Source organism: Harpia harpyja, chromosome 10 (assembly GCF_026419915.1).
Source record: "Harpia harpyja isolate bHarHar1 chromosome 10, bHarHar1 primary haplotype, whole genome shotgun sequence".
In the NCBI taxonomy this organism is placed as follows: Eukaryota; Metazoa; Chordata; class Aves; order Accipitriformes; family Accipitridae; genus Harpia; species Harpia harpyja.
The window spans coordinates 35409625-35434245 of record NC_068949.1 but is presented as its reverse complement, the minus strand read 5'-3'; the positions used below and the strand labels follow the sequence as shown (position 1 = coordinate 35434245).

General features: G+C 37.0%; 1 protein-coding gene across 4 annotated transcripts in view; it reads right to left on the bottom strand.

The window, feature by feature from the left end:
* Window positions 1-119: 119 nt before the first annotated feature.
* The window catches only part of SHOC2 (SHOC2 leucine rich repeat scaffold protein), a 72149-nt gene continuing 47647 nt past the window's right edge, over window positions 120-24621 (bottom strand). For all 4 annotated transcript variants that reach the window (XM_052798703.1, XM_052798702.1, XM_052798704.1 and 1 more), the window contains exons 4-9: window positions 16423-16553; window positions 12593-12781; window positions 11131-11253; window positions 8875-9012; window positions 8269-8386; window positions 120-6352 (exon numbers count right to left, since the gene is read on the bottom strand). In XM_052798703.1, the coding sequence (XP_052654663.1) occupies window positions 6144-6352; window positions 8269-8386; window positions 8875-9012; window positions 11131-11253; window positions 12593-12781; window positions 16423-16553 (908 nt within the window). In that variant the 3' untranslated portion in view covers window positions 120-6143. The remainder of the gene's footprint in view (window positions 6353-8268; window positions 8387-8874; window positions 9013-11130; window positions 11254-12592; window positions 12782-16422; window positions 16554-24621) is intronic.

Sequence of the window (24621 nt, the reverse complement as noted above, 5' to 3'; positions counted from 1 at the left end):
GAAACAATTCATTGTTGCAGCAGGTGGCTTGCATCTGAAGCCTAAACCCCAATCCGATCATTGCCTAGTGGGATTATTCCCCACTGGAGTTTAGTGCTAAACTTCACCACCCACTCACCTTTACTTTTCATAACAGAGCTGTACTTTTATTTCACAAACTAGAAGCACACAAAGAACAAAATAGCTTGCTAAAGGCCATGAATTAGGAAAAAGAATCAGAGCTGGGACTAGAAAACTATGAAGAAAGGCAGCAAGAATTATCACGGAATGGAAGAGGTTTTGTTTGAAGAGAAGCTAAGAAACTAGAACTCTATGACTTGAAGAAAAAACACTGCCATTTATGAAAAAAACCCTCAAGAGTAGTAAAAAGCAGATGAACAGGAAAAAGCTTGTTCATAAATTTCTCAGAATATAAGGAGTCACCAAATGAAATAAGGTGGTGTGGTTTGAAACAAACAAAAGGAAGTACTTTTTCACCCAGCACATAATTATATTGTAGAATTATTAGATACAGGATGTTGCAGAGGCCAGAAATACAAATAGATTTAGAATTTAAAAAAAAAAAAAAAAAAGCAAGCACTTTCTTCTGTGAATTTGCCTAATCTATCAACAGCTACTAAATGCAGTGATGCAGATGGCGTTTCCTTGTCACAAGCCCTTCAAACTCTGGGTGGTGAGGTGTGAAGCAGTACGCCAGAGGAACTGCATGTCCCTGTTATGTTCCGTCCACATCTGTCACTCAGCCCTGTCGGACTGGGGAGGGATGGTGCGTGGTCCAACACCGCGGCACAGGACAGCCACTCGTGTGATGAGACCGGCCAACTCCTTAGCTTGTTTTCAGATTGCTGGATCACTTACAGTAACAGGGATTGACTCAACACACAGACAGACCTTTAGGCAGTTTGATCAGACCCTCTACTGATTTTTATCTCTGTCCTTACATCAGATCTCTGCTGATTCTCAGATTACTGCATGAGTGACTGCTGCACACTACAAGAACCCGTTCCAGTTTTTTAAGTTTTCAGCTATACCACGCACACCAGTGCCCTCCTCGTCATCATCGTATCCAAACTGGTGAGGCCCTTCTATTCTAACTTCAAAGGATACTAGCATTTTTTTTGTTTGTAGGACATGATGTAAGCATGTCCTTCTTGAAAGACTGTCTATCGTAATGACCTTTACAGAGTTAAAAGACATCGGTTTAGAGCTGTGTCACGTCAGCTTGGCAATATTGTCTTTTATTAAATCAGAAGTTTAAATGCCCTTGTCTGTCTTTTAGGTGCCAGAATTCTATACCTACTTTAATTTTGTTGTTGTTGAAATGCATTTTGCACTAAAATCCAAGATTTATTTTCCCTTTCAGAGAGAAAGGGTTTTGTTTTCTTTTTTACTATATGCCCTACTGTACAATAACAAAATGAAAATAAAAGATTTTACCAACGTTTGCTTTATAAAAGGTGTCCAATCTACATGACTGAGTAAAGCAGTTACTATCATGCAACTTTTGAAGTTTCCTGTAATTACTCTACATGAAAATCTATATTTTACTTGAGCTCTTTTGAAGAGTGATGAGTATATAATGAGAAAGCAGTTCTGGATAATTTGGGGCGCTGCAAAAGTTACATCCAAGTTAATGTTAGACTAGAAATACTAGAAAACTTTCAAAAGACTCAGTGGCAGCTTATTTACAAATATACTATTTATAATGAATGCATTGATACAGAATGACTCTTATAAAAAAGCAAGGCAATCTTTTATATAGACATAACAATCAACATTACAATAATTCAGATTAAAAGTACATTTCTGTAGACTGTTTACACTCTTGTTTAGCTTTTAACCACAAAATTAGTGTGGTCTCGTATTTTTCCACAGCAAAAGTCCTGTGCAGTCCTGGATAAGACCTAGACATCAGAATAATAAACATAATTTTCTGATCTTTGCTAACATAAAACCAAAAACAATTTGTAGATACTATTGTTTGTTTGTAATTGTCCTTACTGTGCCTTGAAGTTTGTGTTGTGCAAATTACTGCCAACTGCACATTTCTAATGTCTAATTAGAAGCTATTCCAGCATGCCAATTTGATACAACCGAGGTGTGATACTGACTATATGAAAATTCTTAGTTGCATCCAGATATGAAGACTCCCCTCAGATGGGTTTGTATTGGTACAGAAATTTAATTTATTTGGGGGTTTAAAAAAAAAAGGGGGGGGGGAGAAATAACCTCTCAAAGTTTTCTAATTGTTAAATAAAAGCTATTTTTCAAACTCCCAGGATTAAAGATGATACTTGAATTCCAGGTGACACAATGGGTTTCAACACTAACCAGCTAGACAGTCTGAGTACTAATTTACTAAATCATGTACATGAGCAAACACAACCTTCAAGAAGTCTGAACATGCACTTTCTCACACAACATTAGCAAAAGATGGACAAAACTGCAGAGAAAACCTAAATCCAAGAGAGGCACTGAAACAAATATTCTACAACCCAAATCTCTTTCTAAAAAGGGTATGAATTTCAAAGTTTCCAATAGCATCTGGCAAACGGAAAAGTGCCAATTACATAACTGTGTGACCCAACTTTACAAGCAGCATTTCCATTGCATTTATACTAGACAACTTTGGCAACAAACTTAAATATGGGACAGCCAGAGACAGAACTTTAACTCCTTATACTAAAAGAAAACATCTTTGCAAAGAATTACCAAACAACTTTCTATTTAGTGAATTTAAATGCAGTATGTAACCAACACGAGTCACAACTGCAGTTATTCCTTCTTTTCATTGTTTAACAAATCCCTAATCTGCTTTACACCTTAACAGACTTCCATAATACTATAGAATCTATAGTACAGTAATTTAGCTTGTTAAATCAAGGCATGATTCAGGATAGTGTCTTTATGGGGCATGTGTATATGTACATATTCTTATGTACATAAGCACAGACACATACAAAATTGATATTTTGTCTATGGGCAAGCAATTAAGGTAATGATTTTCACTCAAAGTAAAGATTGTCACACTTTTCAATAACCCTCCTAAATTATTTCCCCCAGTGTGGCAAGGGGGATAAATATTTAATACAAGTTATCTGGGAATCACCTGTTTCTCCATCATGTTTTCAAAGATGCCGTAAAGAATTAATTTCTCCACCTTGTCTATGCTTTCATACATATATAGATACACATATACATATATGTACGTATGTATACATACTTGTCCGGATGAAGTTCTTTCCATTCATACTTTGATTAGGCCAAACAAAATTCTTAAACACGTATAAGCCAGCACGTGTGTCCAACTGAATGTCATCAGGCATTAAATACAATTTAGAAACCGCACCAGTTAACAATCCAGCATCCTGGGAAATGCAAGTCTGTTATGTCAGGATGTAAGACTGTTTTGAATGATCAAAACAGCTGGATTTATACAGATCTGTGTATAGATTTGGATATAAATCCATGTGTGTACTATATGGATTTATATGCATCTATTCCCAATCCATGCCCCACATTTAATACTTAAACTTCTGGATAATTTTAAAGAACTTTTCAAAATCTTTGACTTGATTTCTCCTGTACCAGAAGTTCTCTCACACTGCTTTTATTCAAATCTCTCTTTAGACACTGAAAAAATAAGCATTCACCTCAGAATGTATAAAATTAAACTCCTAAAACAGGGCTCAGGATTATCTGGCATTGCAACAACCATACTAGTACAAAGATAGTTTGAAAAAATATCCTGTTTTTAATATAGTAATGAATTAAAACATAGCTTTATTTATTCCTATAAGTGTAATGAAAAGAATAGTTTGTTTTTAAGCGAGTGTAACGAGCACTATTTTGGTAGCCAACTTCTCCACAAGAATTTATGTGAGAGAGGGTCAGCTCCAATCATACAGTCATTAACCATGTACCTTAACAAGGTGAATAATCAACATATTTACAAACTAAACAAATTCAATCCCGTCAACTCTTATAAAAATGGGATTGAGGAGCAGACAGGGAATGAGAGCAATGCTTGAGAACACAAGGGGTCGCCACTTTTGTTTTAAGGAACCATATTAATCAAACCAGTTTCCTCTAGTGACCTGAGGGCACAAATATGGATTTAGCAGTATATTCAGAAGTTAGATTACAGTCTTGATGCTAAGCATTTCAGCATCTTCATATTTTAACACCTTAATGCTGAGAAAGATTAACTTCAGGCAGAACTGTAAGGAACTAGCCTTTTATAAACTAAAGAAAGTCTAAACTGAAAAGCTACAGTAGATGTAAAAAAAAAAGGGGGGGGGAGGGGACAGAGAGACAGAGCATGTGAGAAAGAACAGAACATTACTTAGTAAAATCCAGTGACATCTACAATAGTTTTACAGCATGTTTAAGCCCTCTAAGGTTTTATATCTCCACCTGCCTTCCGTTAAAACTTACTCCTTGTTAATGAAGAGACGTACGACAAAACAGAATGCAAATAGATCAAGGCAATACGTCTAAGTAAGCATGCCTGGAAGCCAGAAATAATATTCCCCAAACTTCTGCATGTGAAACAGATTTCCCATGGCATCGATTGATTTGATTTTGTTCAAAAGGTACAGTCCTGTAAGTCACACTACCCCAGCAGCAATTCCAATGACTATAAACTGGACAGTTCTTGAGTAACTGTGGAATGTAACCGCCTCAAGTTCCTACCCTCCTGAAAAAGGACAACTGGCCCTACAAGTGCAGCAATAGTGTAAGTCTCCCTGAAGCATCTTCTGCCTTTTAAACAACCAATAAAGTCATGATAAAACTGAATGTCCACTACTTACAGTGTTTCTCTTGAGCTACCAACATCTATGCACAAATGAAAAAGGTGCCTCTTTTTTAATAGATTGGTTTAATACTGAAACAGAAAGGATGAAGTTAAAAAAGAATAATCAAGATACTGAACTGAATATTTTGAAGCAAGTGCCCCAGCTGTGGGGAAAAGTGCATTTAGTTCAGCAGCAAAACAGCACAGTGTGAAGATATTGTGCTTGGACACAGAAGTTCCATAATGGAAGGAGGTACAAGGCAAGTCAAGATATAAAACCATAGTACATTGTTAACCAATCTTAAAACTTACATATATTGCAGTGTTTAAAAGTAAGACACATTCATTTATTGTACAAGGACTATAAGGAATCCTTAAAATTGCCTGTTGTAGTTTATGACTCAACATTGTAATAAAAATGTACATATATATTATTTCCTTGCCACTTAACTGTACTGTTAGACCTCATGGACTTGTTACTTCACAAAATGAAAACCGCTCTTCACTGAGTATACTCAATGTTTTTACCAATCTGAAAAGGTTTACTTGTGCTAGAAAAGACCAACCGCAAAAGGCTCAGTTCAGATATGTTATGCCTGCAACTGATAACTCAGGGAAGCAAGACTTAAAGGAATTCAAGCTTTTTTTTTCTTTTCTTTTTGTTTTGACTGCATCCTTTTCACCTGCCAGTTGTTCTGATGAGTATATGTTTTTAGTATACAAACCAGTTGATAAAAATTCATCAGCAGAGGCATATAAATTCTAGATATGATTGATTAAAACAGAGCAAATCAGAATAAAACAAAATCCAGTGATTTACTCTGACTGTAAACAATATAAAAACACCATTTGCTTCAAATCTCAAAATAAGTTAAAAGAAAATCCCAACCTCAGGACACGTGACCCTTTCAGGTTTTGACACAAAAAAAAAAAAAGAGGGAGGAAAACAGAAAAGTTCATTATATAAAGGTTACACATTTCTCTTAACTGAAAGTAAATCTAAGCAAAACTATTTTTGTCCCTTAAATTTAAACTTTGAGTTCATTGGCAATTGCTTTAAATGAACTGGCATTTTCAGATTATTCAGACATTCCATCAAATTCAGCAAAGAAAACTTAGACAAGCATTTTTACAGAATAAAAAAAATCTAAATGGCTATGATTCCTCTATTAGCAGAAACACATAATGCAGTCTTAAATTTGCCTTTTTATATTATTTATATATTTTTATATATATATATAATATAATATAAACCACATATATTATATTATATATACATATACAGACAATTACAACATTAATGCAGTTTGTGTTTTGTACAGTGTATTGGACAATCCGATTAGCATCAGACCATGGCACGATATGGTCCCTGCATTTTTAGGAACTGAATGATGAAGGAGGGTCCTCCTGCAACAATCTGAGGTGGAAGGTGGCTGAGCGGGCAGTTCTCAATACTCATTATTGACAGTTTGCTGCAAAGAGCCAGCTCAAAGGGAAGGCTGTGCAGATTGGGGTTGTCATTCAAATACAGTTCTTCCAGATTCTCCAGTGTACCTGGTTAAAATAAAATAATACAAAGTAGTATTTTTTTTTATTCATGCAGTTTATAACTTCTAGACAGAAGGTCTAAGTCCACTTGAAGATTCTTTACTATATAGAATTTTGAGTCAGTGACTCATCCAAGCTCCTGTTTTCAAGCACAGCAAGTTTTCTGTTCACTGGTACCCAAGCAAGAACCAATTTGCTTTAGTTTCCTGTAAAAATATCCACTACTACATCTCCTTTAGATAACAACTGAACTGAGAATACACAGAGTCAGATAACTGAGAGGGATTTCACCATAACTGTTTAGTCAAGTGCTTTGCAACTGCAGGCAACATTGAATAGCTATCTAGTTAGAAGGGCCTAGAAAATATTTATAGCATACAGCTATTATTTCTTTTAAAATATCTATGCCATACATTTATGTAATTAGAACCCATATATTAAAGACCTGAAGCTGTAACTGTAATGTGCTACAGGAAGAAAGCAGGAGAGATCTCTGCACAGCAGTGAATTTATTAAATGGAACAAACCTGTGTGAAATTTTTTTCCTGAATTCAAATTTTACAACTTGCCTCTACTACAGATACTGCAATAGATTAACCAGAAGCTGGAAGACAAAGTAATTTCTTCTTTCTTAAGACTTCCATTCCTCCACAGCAATAAAATATCAAAATTAATCCATATCTTTGAAATACACTCCAAACATACAATTCCTCCTCAAAACATTCCCCGTTTTCCAAACTTATATACCATAAACATCCTTTAACCTAAAAGACTATTTAATCTTTTACAAAAGAAAGCAGTAGTCAGGGCTCAAGGCATGGAAAACCAAAAAAAAGGAAAGGCTACAGAAGAAATAATGAGAAATAGCCCATAGCATGATAGATGAAGCAGTCACCTCTAAAAATAGTTAACTATTCTCTAAGCTGTTAAGACAAGCAGCTTTAATAACCAAATTGTACTCCTACAATAGTATTTCCAGTGTGCTTACTGATTTTAATTCCACAGCTCATTTCCACAGCATCCAAACTCTCTCCACTAACTTATGCACTAAACTACGAAGCTCCAGATTTAGATTGTTTTAGGCTCTTCTCACACTGAGGCACATACAAGATGAGCAGAAGCTGTAATGGCTTATCAGTAAAGATGCTGGGAGAGACAGACCATGCCTTCCCCATCTGCACATCACTGTTTCTGACCACGTTTTGCTTTCTGTAGCTTGTCCCATCATTTTTTCCTCCATAATAAGCTCTAACTTTAAGATTTTAACTTAAGTGCTCAGAATCATGCTCTGGACCAACTATAAAAGAAACATGGGCTTTCATTTTCAGATGCTCTGAATCCCACTTACTCTGAATGTCTCAAGTAGACAAAAAGAATCCTATTCCTCCCTTCTTTCTGTAGATTTTCTCCACTTCCTTTGCTTATCTCATCAAGGTGAAAAACAATATGATGGTCTATAAAGAGAAGTGTGTGCAGAGGAACTATCAGCAGAAACATTTGCTTCAGCTGTCTACACCTTACACAAGGTTTTTGTCTACACCATGGAATTAGAGTAGGACCAGTACATTTCCTTTCTCTTTCCAAGAATAGGTTTATGAAGTTGAGTGAGTGATAACACGCAAATTGTGGGAGAATCTGGAGAGAAAAGGAATCTCAACATTCCAAGTTAATGTGTGTTCGGCAGCTTTCTGCAGAAGAACTGGAAAAAGCTAGACCATTCGTTTCACTACAGTTTGGCAAGATAAAGATCATACACTATACTGCTGTTCCTGTGGCACATGCTTCACATCAGGTTCTATGTATCTAGAAGTTTCAAATGAGTTTTGTGGCTTCTAGTCACAAACACAGTAGATGCCTAACTTATGTGTCAGTAACTGCTTTGGCTCAGGCACACTGCATAAAACCAGAAAAAGGGATCTTACCAATTTCCTCAGGAAGGTGTGTGAGAAGATTCTCTCCAAGCCCAAGGTGTGTCAGATTGGTAAGGTGACCGATACCTCTGGGAAGGGTGGTCAACTGATTATTAGTCAGAACCAATTTCTAAGGGAAAAAACACATTTTTAAAAATTAACTTAATGACTTTTGCTTTGAATGACAGCAAGTAACAAGATATATAGCTGATAAATTGATGGGTTCTACTCTCTAGCATTTGAACAAAAAAATTTGTACCCTTCAACAACATTTCAGACCTCTATTAAGCACCACTAAACGTAAAAATAAAATAGTGCATCGTAAAACACGTGCCTAAATATAAACTCTTTCATGAACATGAGTGAAATCAGAGGCTATTCCTGTGGCAGTATTATGGTACAACAGTTAAACTCCTCAAAATTTGTTTGTTCAGTATTAACTGATAAATCTGGGGAAGAATTAGTGGGGACAGATTGTGGATGAAGTTGCACAAGATTCTTAACTTTTGATTCTATGTCCAGTCCCAAATAGTTTCCCTCATCAAACTAGCTGTAATTAAATCAGCACAGTGTAAATAAAGGACGCAAGATGTTTATCTTAGCCAATTATTGTTTCACCTGCAGATCCTTGAGGTAAGCTATTTCATTTGGCAAGGATTCCAGTTTGTTTTCCTCTAGATCTAACTCTCGGAGTTTCCGTAGATTTCCAATTCCATGGGGAAGTTTCTTTAGTAGATTGTTTGACAAGATAAGAACCTAAAAAAAAACCCCACAACCAAACACACAGAATTTCAGCAACACAGTAAGTAAATAACAAATTAAGACAGGATCTTTTATATTTTCAAGTAATGAAGTCCAAGATTAGCCTATATTTAAATTACAGAAGCAAACTGAAAAGAAAAAAAAATAATCAAATCAGTGATTAATCATTTTTTTAAGTCTTTAATGATACAAATACATAAATTTGACAGAATTCTTTCAAATATTATTTTACATAATAATAGATGCAGAGCAAAAACAAAGAACACCTTATTTCTTCAAATGACCAAAGAAAAACACTTTCTTCCTGTACTTCCCTATCATTTCATTATGCTACCTTATAGCTATCTCATAATCATGTTTTACATTATTTGCTGTGCTTGCCAAGTCCTCCTTAAAAAGCTTAATACTTCCTCTCCTCCCTATGTCCCTTTGTTTAGGAGCAGCAGCAAGTAAACATACAGATCAGAGCACCCAAGCAGAACACTGCATAAGTATCCACTGGCTTACCAAAATGGTCTCCTATCACACACCCACCCCTACTACAGTGTTATCCTCTTGTTTTTCTCCCCCTTTCTAAGTTGAATTATAAATACCCTAGGTTCAAGAAATGTATCCTTATTTGCAATGTCAATTAACAGAGTTATTCATTATATCACAAGCAAGTTAACAGGGGTTACACTAGTATACCATTTTTCCTCCAGAGAAGTCTTGCAGTTCTTAGTAGCAGTCAAGCCTCACAACAACACAGTGAGTAGTAAGGTAATTAATTACTGATTAAACAATGCTATTATCTAGTTATTTAACAAGGCACACTGAAACACAAGGATGTGAAAGAGTACCCAGTGTGGACCCTCATCCTAGCCACACACAACTCCCTGCTAAGCCAGCCAAGGTTGCAAACGCCTGGCTTCTACCAATCCCAACACTCACTAGCTTCATGTAACGTGGAAACACCAAAGGCAGGAACAGAATAGAAAACAAGGCTAAAATCAAAATGAAAATCAAAATGAATAAAAGCCAATGTCTTAGCATTAGCACAAGCAGTATTTCGCTGGCTTTGCTTTATGCACTACGATACAGAATGATAAGAATAGTAACATTTTAATCGCATATAAAGAAACAAAGGCAGGAACAGAAAATATTACCTACATGCAACGCAGCTGACTTAGCACTGCTGTGGGAACGTTCACTTTTGTGTAAACACTGCCCAAATAGTTCTTTGTATTTGATTCTTTAATTACAGAGAAAAATACTGCTAACGGGTCATGCAGCTCTCCAGCTTCAGCAGACGGCAGACCACCGGCAAATCCAGTTGTTAGAGGTTACTAACTTCCCAATCACATCAATCACAGCCTTAACTTAAAGGGAACTGGGCCACTAAATAGCTATTACTCTGCCATATAATTTTGCCTCCAAACTACAGGAGTTATTAATTATTCAGAGCAGCAGTCACACTGGAAATTTGCAATTTCAAATACGCTATTTGCTATTGTACCTGAACACATTTTTCCCAGCAGCTCACAGATGCTACGAAGACCCCTCAGCTGCCCAAAAAAGCCCCTCTACCTTTATGTCCCTCCAAAGCAATTAAGTTTGTCTCTGCTGATGGTACCTTGGGAAACAGGACTAGGGGACACAACAGGTTTAGTTCACAGTTTCAACCTATGAGTTCTTCCCCCCCCAAAGGCTGAGAATTCCAACCCAGCTGCCTACAAGGTTCACAGAGCTACATTCAAGCCACCTCTGGCTGTAGACCATTTCATTACATTTTTCTGATCCCTGCCGTTTCCATGTTGGTCTCTCCAGGAATCAAGCTGAGTTCAGTGCCCTTGCATTTACAACACTAACTTTCTGTTGAGAAAAGTTTTCCTTCTACGTAGTTAAAAATATATAGGTACTTAGCCCTTTGTGCACGCTCATCTAGACCCTGAAGAACAACACTCAAAAAGCTGTTGACAATAACCATAAACCGATGCAGCACATCTAATTAAATAGCATACATACACATACTTATTTGGCTTTATTTGACCCCAAAGTAATATTACTTAAACCTGAAGTAGAGAATGCCTGTTTGCAGGGGTTCACTTAGCTGTTCATTTATACTCTTCTCACCTCAAGAGAAACAAGCCCAGATACATCCTCAGGGATTTTTGTGAGCTGATTAGTCGCTAAGTTCAGTTCTACCATACTAGTCCAAGTCCCGAAGTCCAAGGGGAGAGAGGTCAGCTGATTGTCCTGTGATTTAACATATCAAACATTTAGAGTCTGCACTTGCAAGAAATTGGCAAGGCATCTGAGAGATTAAACAAACTGCTTACAAAATACTTCATAACAAAACAGTCGATAATTAAAACAGAAGAATAAAATGTTGATAATTGGCCAAATATTTTCTAAATTCCTCCAAATAATAAGCAGTCCCAAACAGAGTTACAGAATTGACTCTGTGTTACTAATATGAACTGAAGTGGAAATATTAGAAGTACATAATTCTCAAGATTTCATGTGTCCCAGTAGTTAAAACTTTTTTTTTTTTCCCTTTTTTGCTGAATACAATGGAGGGTGGGAAAAAAAAGAACAGAAAATTCACCATAACTTACAAAGCTGCTATCAGCAATGCTGGAATCCTAAAAATATATGGAGTTCAGGAAAAAAACAAAACAAAACCAAAAAAACCTACAAACACACACCCCCCTCTCCCCAAAAAATCCCACCATCACCCCCCAAAAAAAACAAGGGGGAAAAAAAAAAACCACCAAACATACCACAAAGGAAATACACCTTAATGGCTCAGAGTAAAAGCATCTGAAATTAATCTGAACATCTTAGTGCTCAAAATGTTGCTACAAAATTTGATCTAGACAGACACCACAAAATCTAAAAAAAACCAGGTCATACAAAGTCCTGGTAAACATGCAAAGTTAGAAATGGGTACATGATAAAAAATGGTCTTAATGCAAACTGAGAATCCATTTGTGCCAAAAGATATTCTAAAACAGTAGCTGAGCTTAGCTACTGCCCAAACATTTTTTTTTTAAATAATTTAAGAACTTGAAACCAACCCATTCAAAGAAAAACATCACCTCTTTTCCCTAGTTCTCTTCACTCTAAGTGTATGTAACCCAGACTTAAAGGTTCTCTTTCTGTGTTCTACAACTACCGCCAAAAGGCTCCAAACTTAGGTTTTGAAAGAATATATTCTAAAAAAGATATTTTACATAATTTTGTTTATAATCTAAACTGTAACGGGGGGGGGGGGGGGGGGCGGAATAAGCTACTCCACATGCTCGTGTCCCATGTGAATATTCAAGAACTTTGCAACCAACTTTCTTATTTTCATTGTTCAAACTGGAGAAAATGTGACAAAAGCTTAACTAACAAAAGTAAAGACAAATCAATAACATCTTGATAGTACATTTTTAAACTAATACAGAATTGTTTCTATATGTTACAGCAGCAGTATCCACTTCAGCATGATAAACTCACTCCCTCTATCATTAAGTTTGCCAGAATTCACAGAGCAGCAAACAGTGCTCCTCATTGATTTTATACACAGTAGCATGTTTCTGTGCCTCACCTTCATGTTCAGCTTACTTAATACTTTAGCTCTAGAGAAAATTCCAAAAGGGATTTTATTGATGCGGTTGTGTTCCATATTGAGAGAGTAGATTGTGGAGAACTGGGACGGGCCACCCACAGGATAGGACTGGAAGCAGTTCCTGGCCAGTGTTAAACTAGTCAGTTTGACAAGGCTGGATAAAAGACCCTGTAGAGAGAAGAAAACCACCCAGGAACTTAGGACAGATTTATTTGAATACATCTCTTTTCCTCATGGGTCTAATTAGAAATGTTTTTCCCCCCTCAAGTCCATCCCCTAAATAAGTGTTGCAACACACAGACCAGTGTTAAATTTGATAAAACTTCCATCAGCAACAATCACTGCTCACAATCTTCAGCCTTTACCTTATTTCCCCCTTTCTCCTTACATACTGACAGATACAAAAAAAGCAAACATATCACATTTAAAAGCACAAGTTTAGGAGGTTTTGTAACTCTTTTCTTCTCTGAAAGGAATTTTTTTAATAACACATTGGGGATTAATAATACATCTTGGGCAGCTCTGAAGAACACAGGGGCAGTGGTTGGCAGGCGCAATCAGCAGCGTGTCCATCCTGAACAGCGGTCCTGGCTTCGGCCAATGCCACCCAACTACCACTCACTCAATTTTGATGCCTGCTCACAGCTGAGAGTGGGGCCCAAAGAAGTATCAACTGTATGCACCATTTTTCAAACAAGCATTTGATACTTCCAGTACAAATCTTTGTTAATTTAACAAAAATCCATATTGTGATCACATCTGGTAGAAGTTTCCTCTTAGGCTGTAACAGTTTCAGATAATCAGACAGGACAGAGAAAAAGAATGGGAAGGGAAGGGTTTGGAAATCCCAGGTTTTTTTCCTGTTTTCAAAATATTTCTAAATAGTTACTACTCCACTTTTTTTTTTTTTTTTCTTTCTTTCTTTTCTCTCTTAAGAATTGAAAAGCAAGAAGCCTGGAGTTAAACTGGATGGCAATGGTTGTCCGTTGAATCCAGAGTCTCATTTCACTTTGCGATTTAATTAGATTCTAAAATCTCAGCAGCGCAGATCTCAGAGTTTATCTGTTAGTTACGTGGCAAGCATGTTGCTGGAACTGTGGGGACGAATAATGAGATTTAAATTACTGCTGAAGTGTCACCTTTGCTTATTACTATGCCAACTTGAATTCAGCCCCATTTGCTTAAGTATTACAGAAATTGGAGATTTATGCATAGCATTACATACCATAAATAATGCAACATCTGCAATCAGGAATGAGTGATAATAAGATAATGATTCCAACCATATTCCTAATGTCAGTACTTTTGGATTGCAATTGCAGTGCTATATTCACTGTAAAAGGTTTAAGAACGTGGCTTTGCTGTTGCACCAGGAAAACTCTGGCTACTTTTCTAAATAGTTTATTAACATTATTGTAAATAAAACAGGAGTAAATACGGACTTGTCTACATGTCATGGCTAAAACTTTAAGCACTGAAACACAATTTGGGGGGCATCTCAGCAAATATCAGTGAAGCAATTTTCCCCCTAAAGATAAAATAATGGATCTTCAAATCAGTATTAATCTAACCTAATCATTAACTAGTATAATTTTTGATTAGGAAATACTGCTTCTAGCTATACTTTAACAGATAATCTGTCCTAGGGTTAGGGAGTCCCTGAGCTCTGTTACAAACACACTTTATTGCTTCAAATGGATCTTGGCATTTCAAAAAGCCATTTTTAAAGTCTGCTTCCATACAAAAAATATTAAAAATATGTTAGCTAATACACTCTAATAGCCTAGAGTAATTAAACACATTTGAAGGGAAGCAAGAGAGCTTTGGCAGTACAAAGAGAACAATGCTCTTACATCTGAGAGCTGTGGCAGTGCTGCCTTCTCCCAGCCCATCCTTTTAAGATAAAATATTTATTAGGCATTGTGTCAGCAGCTTCAGCTATGTTTTGAAATTCAGAAGTTTCTTCTACAAATACAGTTCTTTGTATTATAGCACAGAATGGTTTACTTTAAACAGATTACAGTATAAACTATACACTTCTGCAAGGTAGCAGCTTAAGTGTTAACATATTGTTGGCAAATATACGTGAAGGCGGCAGCACAGTCGCAAAGAGTTCTGTATTATGACTGAACGTATTTTAAAGCAAGTAATCATCCCTCACATTAGCTTTTTGTAATTATACTGTAGTTGCTTTTATAATCTGTCTGGGTGGGGTGGGCTAGTTTAGCTCTCATCTTAAAAGCAGCCTGGTGGCTTTCACTCAGTAGCATTTTCTTAAATGATAGTTTTACCCAAACATTTATTAAATTCTCTGTTTTCAGTCTATCATTGCCACGTTCAGAAATTTATCTGAAGGAAAGTAGTTACTTACTGCACTTTGTTACTTTGAGTACTTTGCCTAACTCCAAATGCATTTTGGTTTTTTCTTCTATGTATAGTTTCCTATATACCTCTTTAGATAAGATTTTAATTCATTTTATACTAGTAATTTATACAACTTGAGTGGGTGGGGTGGGGATGACAGCTTAGGAAAGCAGTTTGGACCATCATTAAAACAGAACAGAATATAAACTCTGTGTTGCATCCTGAAGACTTCATCTCGAGAAGTTCTAAAGCAATGGAAGAAATATCCAAAATAAGAATCAAGCCCAGATTTTCTTCTGTCATCAGAGCACTTCTTCCCAGGCACTAAGGCTTCAAGTCAAAGTTTTTTCTCTAAATGGTTACTAGCACTAAAAGTATACAGTATGCAGCCAAGCATCTCACATTCTGCTGCCCTGATAAATAGTCTCAAGAAATTAAGAAAACAAAAAGGTTTGAAGGTATAACCCAGCAGTTTAAGTAGTTTCAAAGTCTGCAGACATCAAAGCTGTATTTAAAAATGGTCTTTAACCAACTAGCTATCCAGGACTGTGAAACTGGAGTCCACAGGATCCACTGGAGTCCACATTTCAGACAACTCTAGAGAAGGAGTATACAAAAATGTACAGATGCACTGGGGACTAGGACCTTCTGCCTCTTCACCACAGAGCTAGTAAAGCACTCTGTTCAGGGAATGTGTTAATTGAAGAGACTGACAAGGTAGCTCCAGAACTTCTAACTATTAACATTTTCCATGGTTCCACACTAAGCCTGAAGCAAGAAAGATCAAGGTAAGACAATCAAGCGCAGCAGCTATGAAAAGAAAAGCAAGAAAACAGATTTCTCTTCTCCTTTCTCCTTTCTCACAGGGTCACTGGAAACTGAAAATGATGCAAATATTTATTTTCCATAACTGATGGAAGGTGTGTCAATGAGTTGCCAGATGATATCACATTGGTGTCAACAGCACACTTTTCCACATTAAAATGAGAATGCTGAGGCCAAGTAGTTGTGACAAGCTTTACTCACTCTCTTAAAGGTCATTCTTGCCTCAATAAGATGAGAAAGAGATATCCCATTTTTCATTTTTCTACTTCTTCCCCACCTCCATGAAACAGAAACACTGAGAAACACTTATCTAGCTTGAATGGTGGGAACCTGGACTCCTTATTTAAGGTTTTCTAAAGAGACAGGACAGCAAATGCAACCACATGAATTGCTCCCACTTGTAACTGAAGTTGTATGACATTAGTTGTTCTATACTAGTTAGATACACCTAATATGTACAGAATTGCAATATTTCACATTACACACATGCAGATTAAAACAAAGGGTATTGCTCAGAGTTATGATGCAAGATGAAGTAACTTTGCATATTCCAATCCCTCTACAAAACACTGATGCCTTACAATACATTCCCTCCCCAGTCAACTCCCTCTAATTCTCACCTCTGGTAAAGTAGAAATGTTGTTGTTCTCCAGGTTCAGTTCATCTAGTTCACTGCATTTTGCTAAAGACTTCGGAATTGCTGACAGCCTATTGTACCTCAGGCCAAGACGACTTAGACTGGACAGATTTCCTACAGGTAAGAAACAGGTATTAATATGTCGTTAGATTAACACAGTAGAAGGTTTTACTTCTGAGTCTTCTGTTGTCTCACACTCTACACTTCAAGCTTTTCATATGGTAAAATGGAGCTATCATCCCAAAACAGGAGATACACAGATTACAGTGCTTTCCAACACTGAAGTCAACAGTGCGGAAGTAGATTGTGCCTATTAAATATTCTTTTTAAGTTGTGCCTAACATGGTAAGCAAGCAATGCTTATGTCCTCTTGTAGAAGTCCTTCTATCCTGATCTTTCTACTGACAAAAAACTATCATTTTCCAGATGTCCCCAAAATTACTTTTTTGAAATTACAGATAGCATCATTCAATGCCATAATTCATATTACCAGAACTTGGGTATACATCACACAGCTCAGGTCCTGACAAAACAATTTCCCCTACAGGGAAGAAAAAAAAAAAAAACAACAAACTTTACCATCCTCCAACAGCAACAGCCTTTAAAAAGTGATAGGGAAAAAAAAAACAAAAAAACCCACAAAGCAAAAACCCACTTCCAAGTTTTCTGAATGATACCGAAGGAAAAGTCTGGAGGAAGTCCACAAAAATCTGGACAATAGTGCATGTAAAAATATTTCTGAATATTGCCAGGCCAACAGTCCCAGTTGATATGTATTTCTCTCAGGAAAAATATTCTTGAGAAACTTGCCACTTGAAAATTTCCCATCTGAAGCTCCCTTTAGCTCCAACCTTTACCATCTAACAAATACTCAAGACCAAAATCAACTGCTTAAGAATGTCTTTGAACTATACAGTGCTAGGGCATTTAGACTCTCCTGCAGGTAGTAAGACCTTGAACTTCACTGAAAAGTCAACTGGCAAATAGTACGAAGAACAGTGCTTAGTCTTCTGGCTCATCCTTATCATCGGAAAACCTATCTATGCACGTGGGTACATCGCACCAGTGGAGCTTGTGAACAGATTCACACAATCAGCTCCTTGCAAAACGTTCACTATTTTACACTCATTTTTACAACCACTTATAGCACAACACATTTGTTCTGCAAATTGAAATACCAGAAAGACACATTAGAAAAGAAACATAAGATTTAACAAATGGCAGCAAGAATAACCAGAAATAATTTCAAAAGATGAAGGGAGCTTACAGTCTAACTACCCATTAAATGAAGGCTATATTAATGTCTATGCATATGTACTTTTACAAAGGTTACTGGAGCACAGCAAAGGAAGATGCAAATGTAGTGTGTGAAGTATGCTTGGAAGCAAAGGATGAAACAAAACAAAAAGAAATGGAGAATGAAAACTAATACAAATGCTACAACAAGATCTGCTAGACAGAGGAAAAGTCTCAACAGAGGAAGTGGCAAAATACCTCTTTCCTGAACTTGGTCAAAATATACTGTAAGAACGACCCCACATCACTGAGTAGCTGGGAAAGTAGCTAATAAAAACTAGAAATTGGGATTGTTGGAACAACGGGGAACTACGATTCACTGTAGTTACTAAAATGGAGACTCACAAAAGCAGTGAAAGTAAACAAACAAACAAACACACACACCCCCAAAAGAAAAAAACAAAACAAAACAAAAAAACCCCAAATTTATATAGAACAAAAATTATCCAGGTCTTACAAATCAAGAGAGAAAAGAGGATGAATTTTCAGTGCATATGTGACCTTTAGCTAACAAGTTTAGCAACAAATTCCACTTAGTACTGTCAATAACTAAACAAAAGTTAAAACAACAGGTAGCCACCCAGAGCTGCTTAACTAGTAGTTTCTCCCATTGGGATTTTTATTTATATTTTTTAAGTGCTTTCCTTCTGAGCAAGTATACAATCAGCTTTTGCAGAAGCAGCAAAGGAAGTCTTCCCTTAACCAAAACAAGGCATTTAAAATCCAGGGCTATCAATATTGCTCTCCAGTGCACAAATCTTCATCTTTTGAGGTTAAATCCTACAGTGCATATACACACTAAAGAGAATAATTAAGACCTATTTTGATCCTACAATCCATTAGTATAAAGATGAACATTTGTACGTAAAGTAGCTATTTCATGCTGTATTTGGTTAGATCTGGCATTGCTGGCTGTATAGGAAACTGGCCTCACTTCACATGATAGACATCCTATTGCAAGGCACCAAGATCATTAGGGTTCGCTGTTCTAGGGATGAAAAAAGCACATCCTGACTGCATTTCTCTGAATTGTTATTTAATGCTTTACTAACAAAAGGAATGACAAACTTTGTGTAAAGTAAGATATCAATCTACCATTCTTTTTCACTACTTAAACCTTGAGCTAGATGCTGATCTGGATTTTTCAGGCAAAGAAAACAAACGGGGAATGGCTCTAACAGACAGCATGATGCCAACTGTTGCTTAGCAATACAATGTCGCTATGCCAATTCCCAGATTGTGAGCACAGGTTGTATGTATATGGCTCTCTTCCTACCAGCAACGTGGCATTTCAGAAAAATGAAAGAAGGCAGCCATTAGAGAAAGTCAAACCGTACCGTAATTTTCCAGGAAACAATGACACACATTGGCTATCCTCATGGCATTACCAGAAAGGACGCATAAATAGCAGTTCCCAGTAATTTTTTCTTATCATAAGTAGCATTTCTCAATATAACTTTATCACTGTTTCTCTACTAGTTATTCTTCCCCTCCATGGGAAAGGCATGCAAAGGCATAACAGAAGACACATCCTGCATGTACCACATTCCCTGTGACTGTTTTACACACCGCAGCACTAAATAGTTATTCCTGAGAACAAAAGCAGCAAGATTTCAGCTGGAGCTTCATCAGTAGCACCTCTCCCACTGTGCCTGGAAGGGCTGTCCTGCACCCAGCTGATGCAGGCAGTATGGGCCGCCTTCTCGTTTCAAGCCAGTATTTATTTATAGCCAATTTACTGCCATTTAGTCTTCTGTCAACAAGACACAGATATCTTTTCATCCTCATGAGAGTTCATATTAACACCTCACTGTGAACACATCACAGTGAGAAACCCTTATCAGCTTTTATCTTCACATGCTGGACAAGCCAGATCTTAGACCTTAGTCTCCTCTTCACAAAAAAAGGATGATCCTTAGAGCTCTTCCCTCTGCTCAGTGTGTTAAAACTTACCTTTTTTTTTTTTCTTTTTTTGTTTGCTTTTAAAGGAATGCTCAGTACAATGACGTTAATATTTGCCTCCATGGTCCAAAGCCCAGCTGCTGGGCAGCTGGCTAACACGCTCAGGCCTCCTCGCCAGCTCTCTGACCACCAAGTGACAAACTCCAGTTTATAACAGAAACTGTTACAAGTTGCTAAATAGGACACCTTTTGCATTACATGATCAAAAGTGATCCCATTCACAGCTCCCTGAGCTCAGGATTACCTAGCTGATACTCGTATTTGGAGCTCCTTTACAGTGCCCGCACTCATCTCCATCTTCTCCAGTTCAGCTACTGGTTTCTGAGATGGCACCATATTAGGTACTCCGCCAACATGCTGTCAGGTTAAGTCTAAGAAATAAAGTGAGGAAGGTAACAACTGTTCATGATCAACTCAGACAGTCATCAGGATCATTTTGCGGTTGTACTTTTGGCACTGAAACCGTACCTCAGCAGTTACTCTAAAACAGCCCCTCGCAGGTAGAGTGACTCAGAAAATGCAGCACTAGATGTTCATGAACATGACAGTTTGATAACCACAACTGAAAAACAGCCACTAGCAGGAAAAGCAACAAGCAAAACCCCTTCCAACTTGTTTTCTTAGGGAGCCCATTACAAAAAACCTTGTAAACTCAACTGCCCCATCCATTGGTACTTCTAAAAATACAATACTAAAGCCTGACTAATCCCTAAACTTAAGCCAGGCCTAAGAAAGTCACTGAAAAATTGTTTTAGTTCAACTTTTGGCGTGAACAGTCACTCTTGGGAATCAGGTTTCACACAGCCACCTTGTTTCAGGTCCATTTTCTCACCAGAAAAGCGTACTAACACCCATCAGTGGGCTCCACTTTGCCCAGCTCTCAGGTTTGAAGCAACATTAAGCGCAGAATTCATAATCACTTCATTGGAGTGATTGCATGTCTCTCTCAGGGTTAGCTGTTTAATTTACACAGAAATGAATTAAAAATACTTGGAAGCATGCAAATGCAGAAACATTAAATTAAACTCTGTTACTATAAAAGGGACCCTAAATAGATGGTTTAAATTAAATTCTTTATTAAAGGTACCTCAAAAATATTAGTCAAAGAAAAAATGGGTGTTTGCCAATCCCAAAACAAAGGGAAGACTGGAAATAAAGCAGGAAACCACGCTTACAAAACCACACTTTTTAGAAAGACCACCTGAAGTGGTTCTCCAAGTAGGAGCAATACATCTCTTTCTTGAATATTTCAAAACCAAGAGAAAAAGGAACTGGTATGTTGAATAATATAAAGAAATCCAAATTCCTAATTCAAAGTCCTACCAGTGCTTTCTAAAGGGAGTAACAAATGCTCTCTTCTTTTGAGATTTACCACACTTCTTCCTTTCCCTCCCTTAGTTAAAATAATCCTTCAAATTCCCTATCCTTAGATGAAGGGTCATTACTTAGTGCAAAATGTTACTGCATCATTACTAAAAGATGGAAAAATTAGCCTGTTTTATATAACTTAGTTCATCAAACTGGTTTGCTATCAGGATCAGTTGCTTTCTCCTAAATAAACCGGAAGCATCAGATCAATTTAAAATCTGTTCACTAGAGAAAACTCTTCTGCAGATAATGTTAAAAACACAAATTGGACTTAGAAGAGCTGTGCACATCAAAACCCCGTAAGACTGTAATCAAAAGTATACATGAACCTCAGTATGCAATAGATCATTGCAAGAACTTGCTACAAACAACATGGCACTATGAAGTATTTCTGATGGCCTAACTCCTATAAATATCCTTAGATTTTTATTTAATTAAACTTTGCACACAACAAGTAGCCACCTATTAAAGATCATGTTTTACACGACCACACACTACTTCATAGAATGAATTTTGTGAACTGAGCTAACGGATCTTCTTCTAAGAAAGATAAATTGCTGTTTTGCATACAAAAGGTACCAGATGTCATTTTTAACAAATAGTAAGCAAGAGGTACATCCAAAACTAATTTTAAAAGTTTAAAAAAAAATAAACTTGATGTCACTTTAAAAAAAAAGATACATTAAGTAAGCTTAATACACCACATCACATTAATCTTGTAGTGAGAATAACGAAGATGAGAATATGGAAGAAAAAGCCAAAAGATATCCAATGAGTATGTTACAAAGCAGGTGGGACCTAAGGGCCTTAGAAGAGTTGAAAATTGTATGAGAGAGACTTGACAAACTAGAGATTGCCAGCTATTGATGGAGATTAAACACTGCGTTCAAATATTTCAATAGTGCTCCTAGTCTAAAATAGCCCTAAATCAGAAGATGCCTGTATCACACCTTGTACTTCTATATATTACTTTTTCCAGATGTCAGCCGTGCTCCATAACAATTGTTGAAGAGTTTCACAGAATTGTAGGTGAAAGGAGCTGTTGACGTGTTTAATCTAATCTCTTGTCAGAAAGCAAACCATTTCCCCTGATAGCTGTAGAGTAAAACGAAAGGCTTCAGATAAACTGTTTCAACCTTCAGTTGCATTCCACAAGCAAGGACCATGTCTTCCAATGTCCAACACTGCAACAGTGTGAAGTGACTGCTCTGGCAAGACATCCTGAAGGTGATCTCAGTGACCATGTTGCAGTGGAAAGCAGAACAAAATCCCATAGTCATTACTTATCTGATTGGGGGCAAATCCTTCCTAAACCAAAGCGCATAGATTTGTATGAATGTAAACTCAAGTCACCAGTCAATCATCCAAGAGAGGTCAAATCCTTTCTACCTGCAGGGCTGAAACATCCCCATTGTTTAATATCACCTGGCTAAAGGCTGATGTTTTAGGAAAATTGGTAATGGGGACAGAGAGGTGATGGGGGTGGGAGAGGAAGCACTCAGGAAAACGGCAGAAGAGAAGAGAAGAGAAGAGAGAATCCCTTCTGATCATTGCTACCAGCTATCAAAGCCAAAGCATGGAATGTAACTATACTCTTCCAAATAACAAGGTATAGTTGAACACAACCCAAAGCTTGACTTATGAACTCCAGATTTTACTGGTTTAACAGTAAAGTGATTTCTAGTGTATTTTACTTTTTCTTTTCAGCCACCAATACCCCCTGATATACGAGGCCAGCGTAGGAGGCAGTTTCAGACTCTCAAATTACAAGGGCCAGCAGGGTCCATCTTTTTTTTTTCCTGCTCAAACCAAAGTGCATTATCCTCCTTACATAAAGTCTAGGGATTCTCATAAAGATGTTCTCTATTAGAAAGCTATTTAATGTGAATTTAAAATTAATCTTTACCACCCTTACTGGTTTAAATGCCATTTGAAGACAGCAAAGAGATTGTTTCCTATTTACAGTCTAGCAGTATCAACCAAAGACAGGTTTTCCCTCATTAATTTCAAGATTAAGGCTGAAGTGTGACCGTGTCAGCAGTTACTTAGTTTTCAACTCTAATTCAAGACCATAATCATTGCCGACTGCATGTGTGAAAGATGCACACAAGATGCTGGCAAAACTTGAGTGACAGAAGCTCAAGTATCTGCCATGCACCACACACAACCTGCATAAGGCTAGAGGGCACAAACTCTTAGTGACATATTTCTGAAACTGTCTAAGCTACGAAAAATCAGCTTCGTTTAACATGCATTCATCAAAATGCATGTAACTAATAGACCTGCTTGTCTTGATTCTGATGTGTTCCTTTGAATCACTCTTCCCTTGAGTCTCCTGCTTACATAAAGAAAATAAGACTATGGGCTTTTTCTTTCTGCAGTAGACAAATCATTCTGAAAATGCTGAGCTGCAGTTATATCTGTACATATTGGTCTCTATCTAATTACCGTGTGATGGTATGCACATTCACTAAAATAAACTGTACCCATCCTAGTCTTACCAGGAAGAATATCCACCCAAAATACAAAATAAAAAATATTTTCATAAATACACATTAAGTCAATAAACTCAGAACCAATAAGCCAATAGAAGCTAGCCTAACTTTTAAAGAAAAACAGTGCATATGTATTTAACTATATCAGGCTTGCATTGGAGATTTATTTATTAAAACAAAAAAGGGAAGTTATAATTAGCTGAAAATGATACAAAAATACGAAAACACTTCACATTGCAACAGAGTCAAAAGCAACAGTTTGGACTTATTTGGGGCTATCAATGAAAGTGTTGCATTTTACTCAATTCATACTTCATACAATAAAGCAACTGACATTTATTTCATTTAATTTTTGATTGGTAGTCTTATTTGCCTTTTCAATTGACTATTTAAAACCTTTCTGTGAAATTATAGATCTATATAAATGTAAATCACATTGTAAGAACAGTTTATACTTAACTGGTAATGCAGAAAAAACATTAACCTTTCCTAAGTGATAGATGTGTTTAATTTTCTAAGTTCGCCCTACCTTATAGAGTAAACATATAAAATGTGTGACACATGAATATACATTTAAAATTTTAGCTAATTAAGGAATGTGAGAATTATTATATACAGACCAGAGAACCACCTAGCTCTCCAGAAAAAAGTGCCCAACAGCAGATACCAAGAGGAGAACCTAAGAAAAGGGAAAAGCACACCCTGAAACTTCCCCAAGAGCTAGGGGAAGATTCAACAGCGTGTGGCTCAGTGACTTCCCAAATTTAGAAGCAACTGATACATTTTACTTCTGCACAATTGTCACGCTGCCCTGTGAGCTTTTAGCATCTACAGCAACCTGTGTGAACACTGAGGCCCAAGTGTTCCCCACTCATCGCATGCAGTAGTCTGCTTTTTACTGGTTTGAGGTCAACACCTCACAGCTTTGCTTCATCCCTCCCCTTCTGCCGTTGGAGGAGACAGTGAGCAGTCACTTCCCACTTACCCTCTCCTGCCACTCACTATTTTCTAGCCAATTTCACTGCTTTACATTTACTAAGTCTAGAATTGAAGCCAGCAAG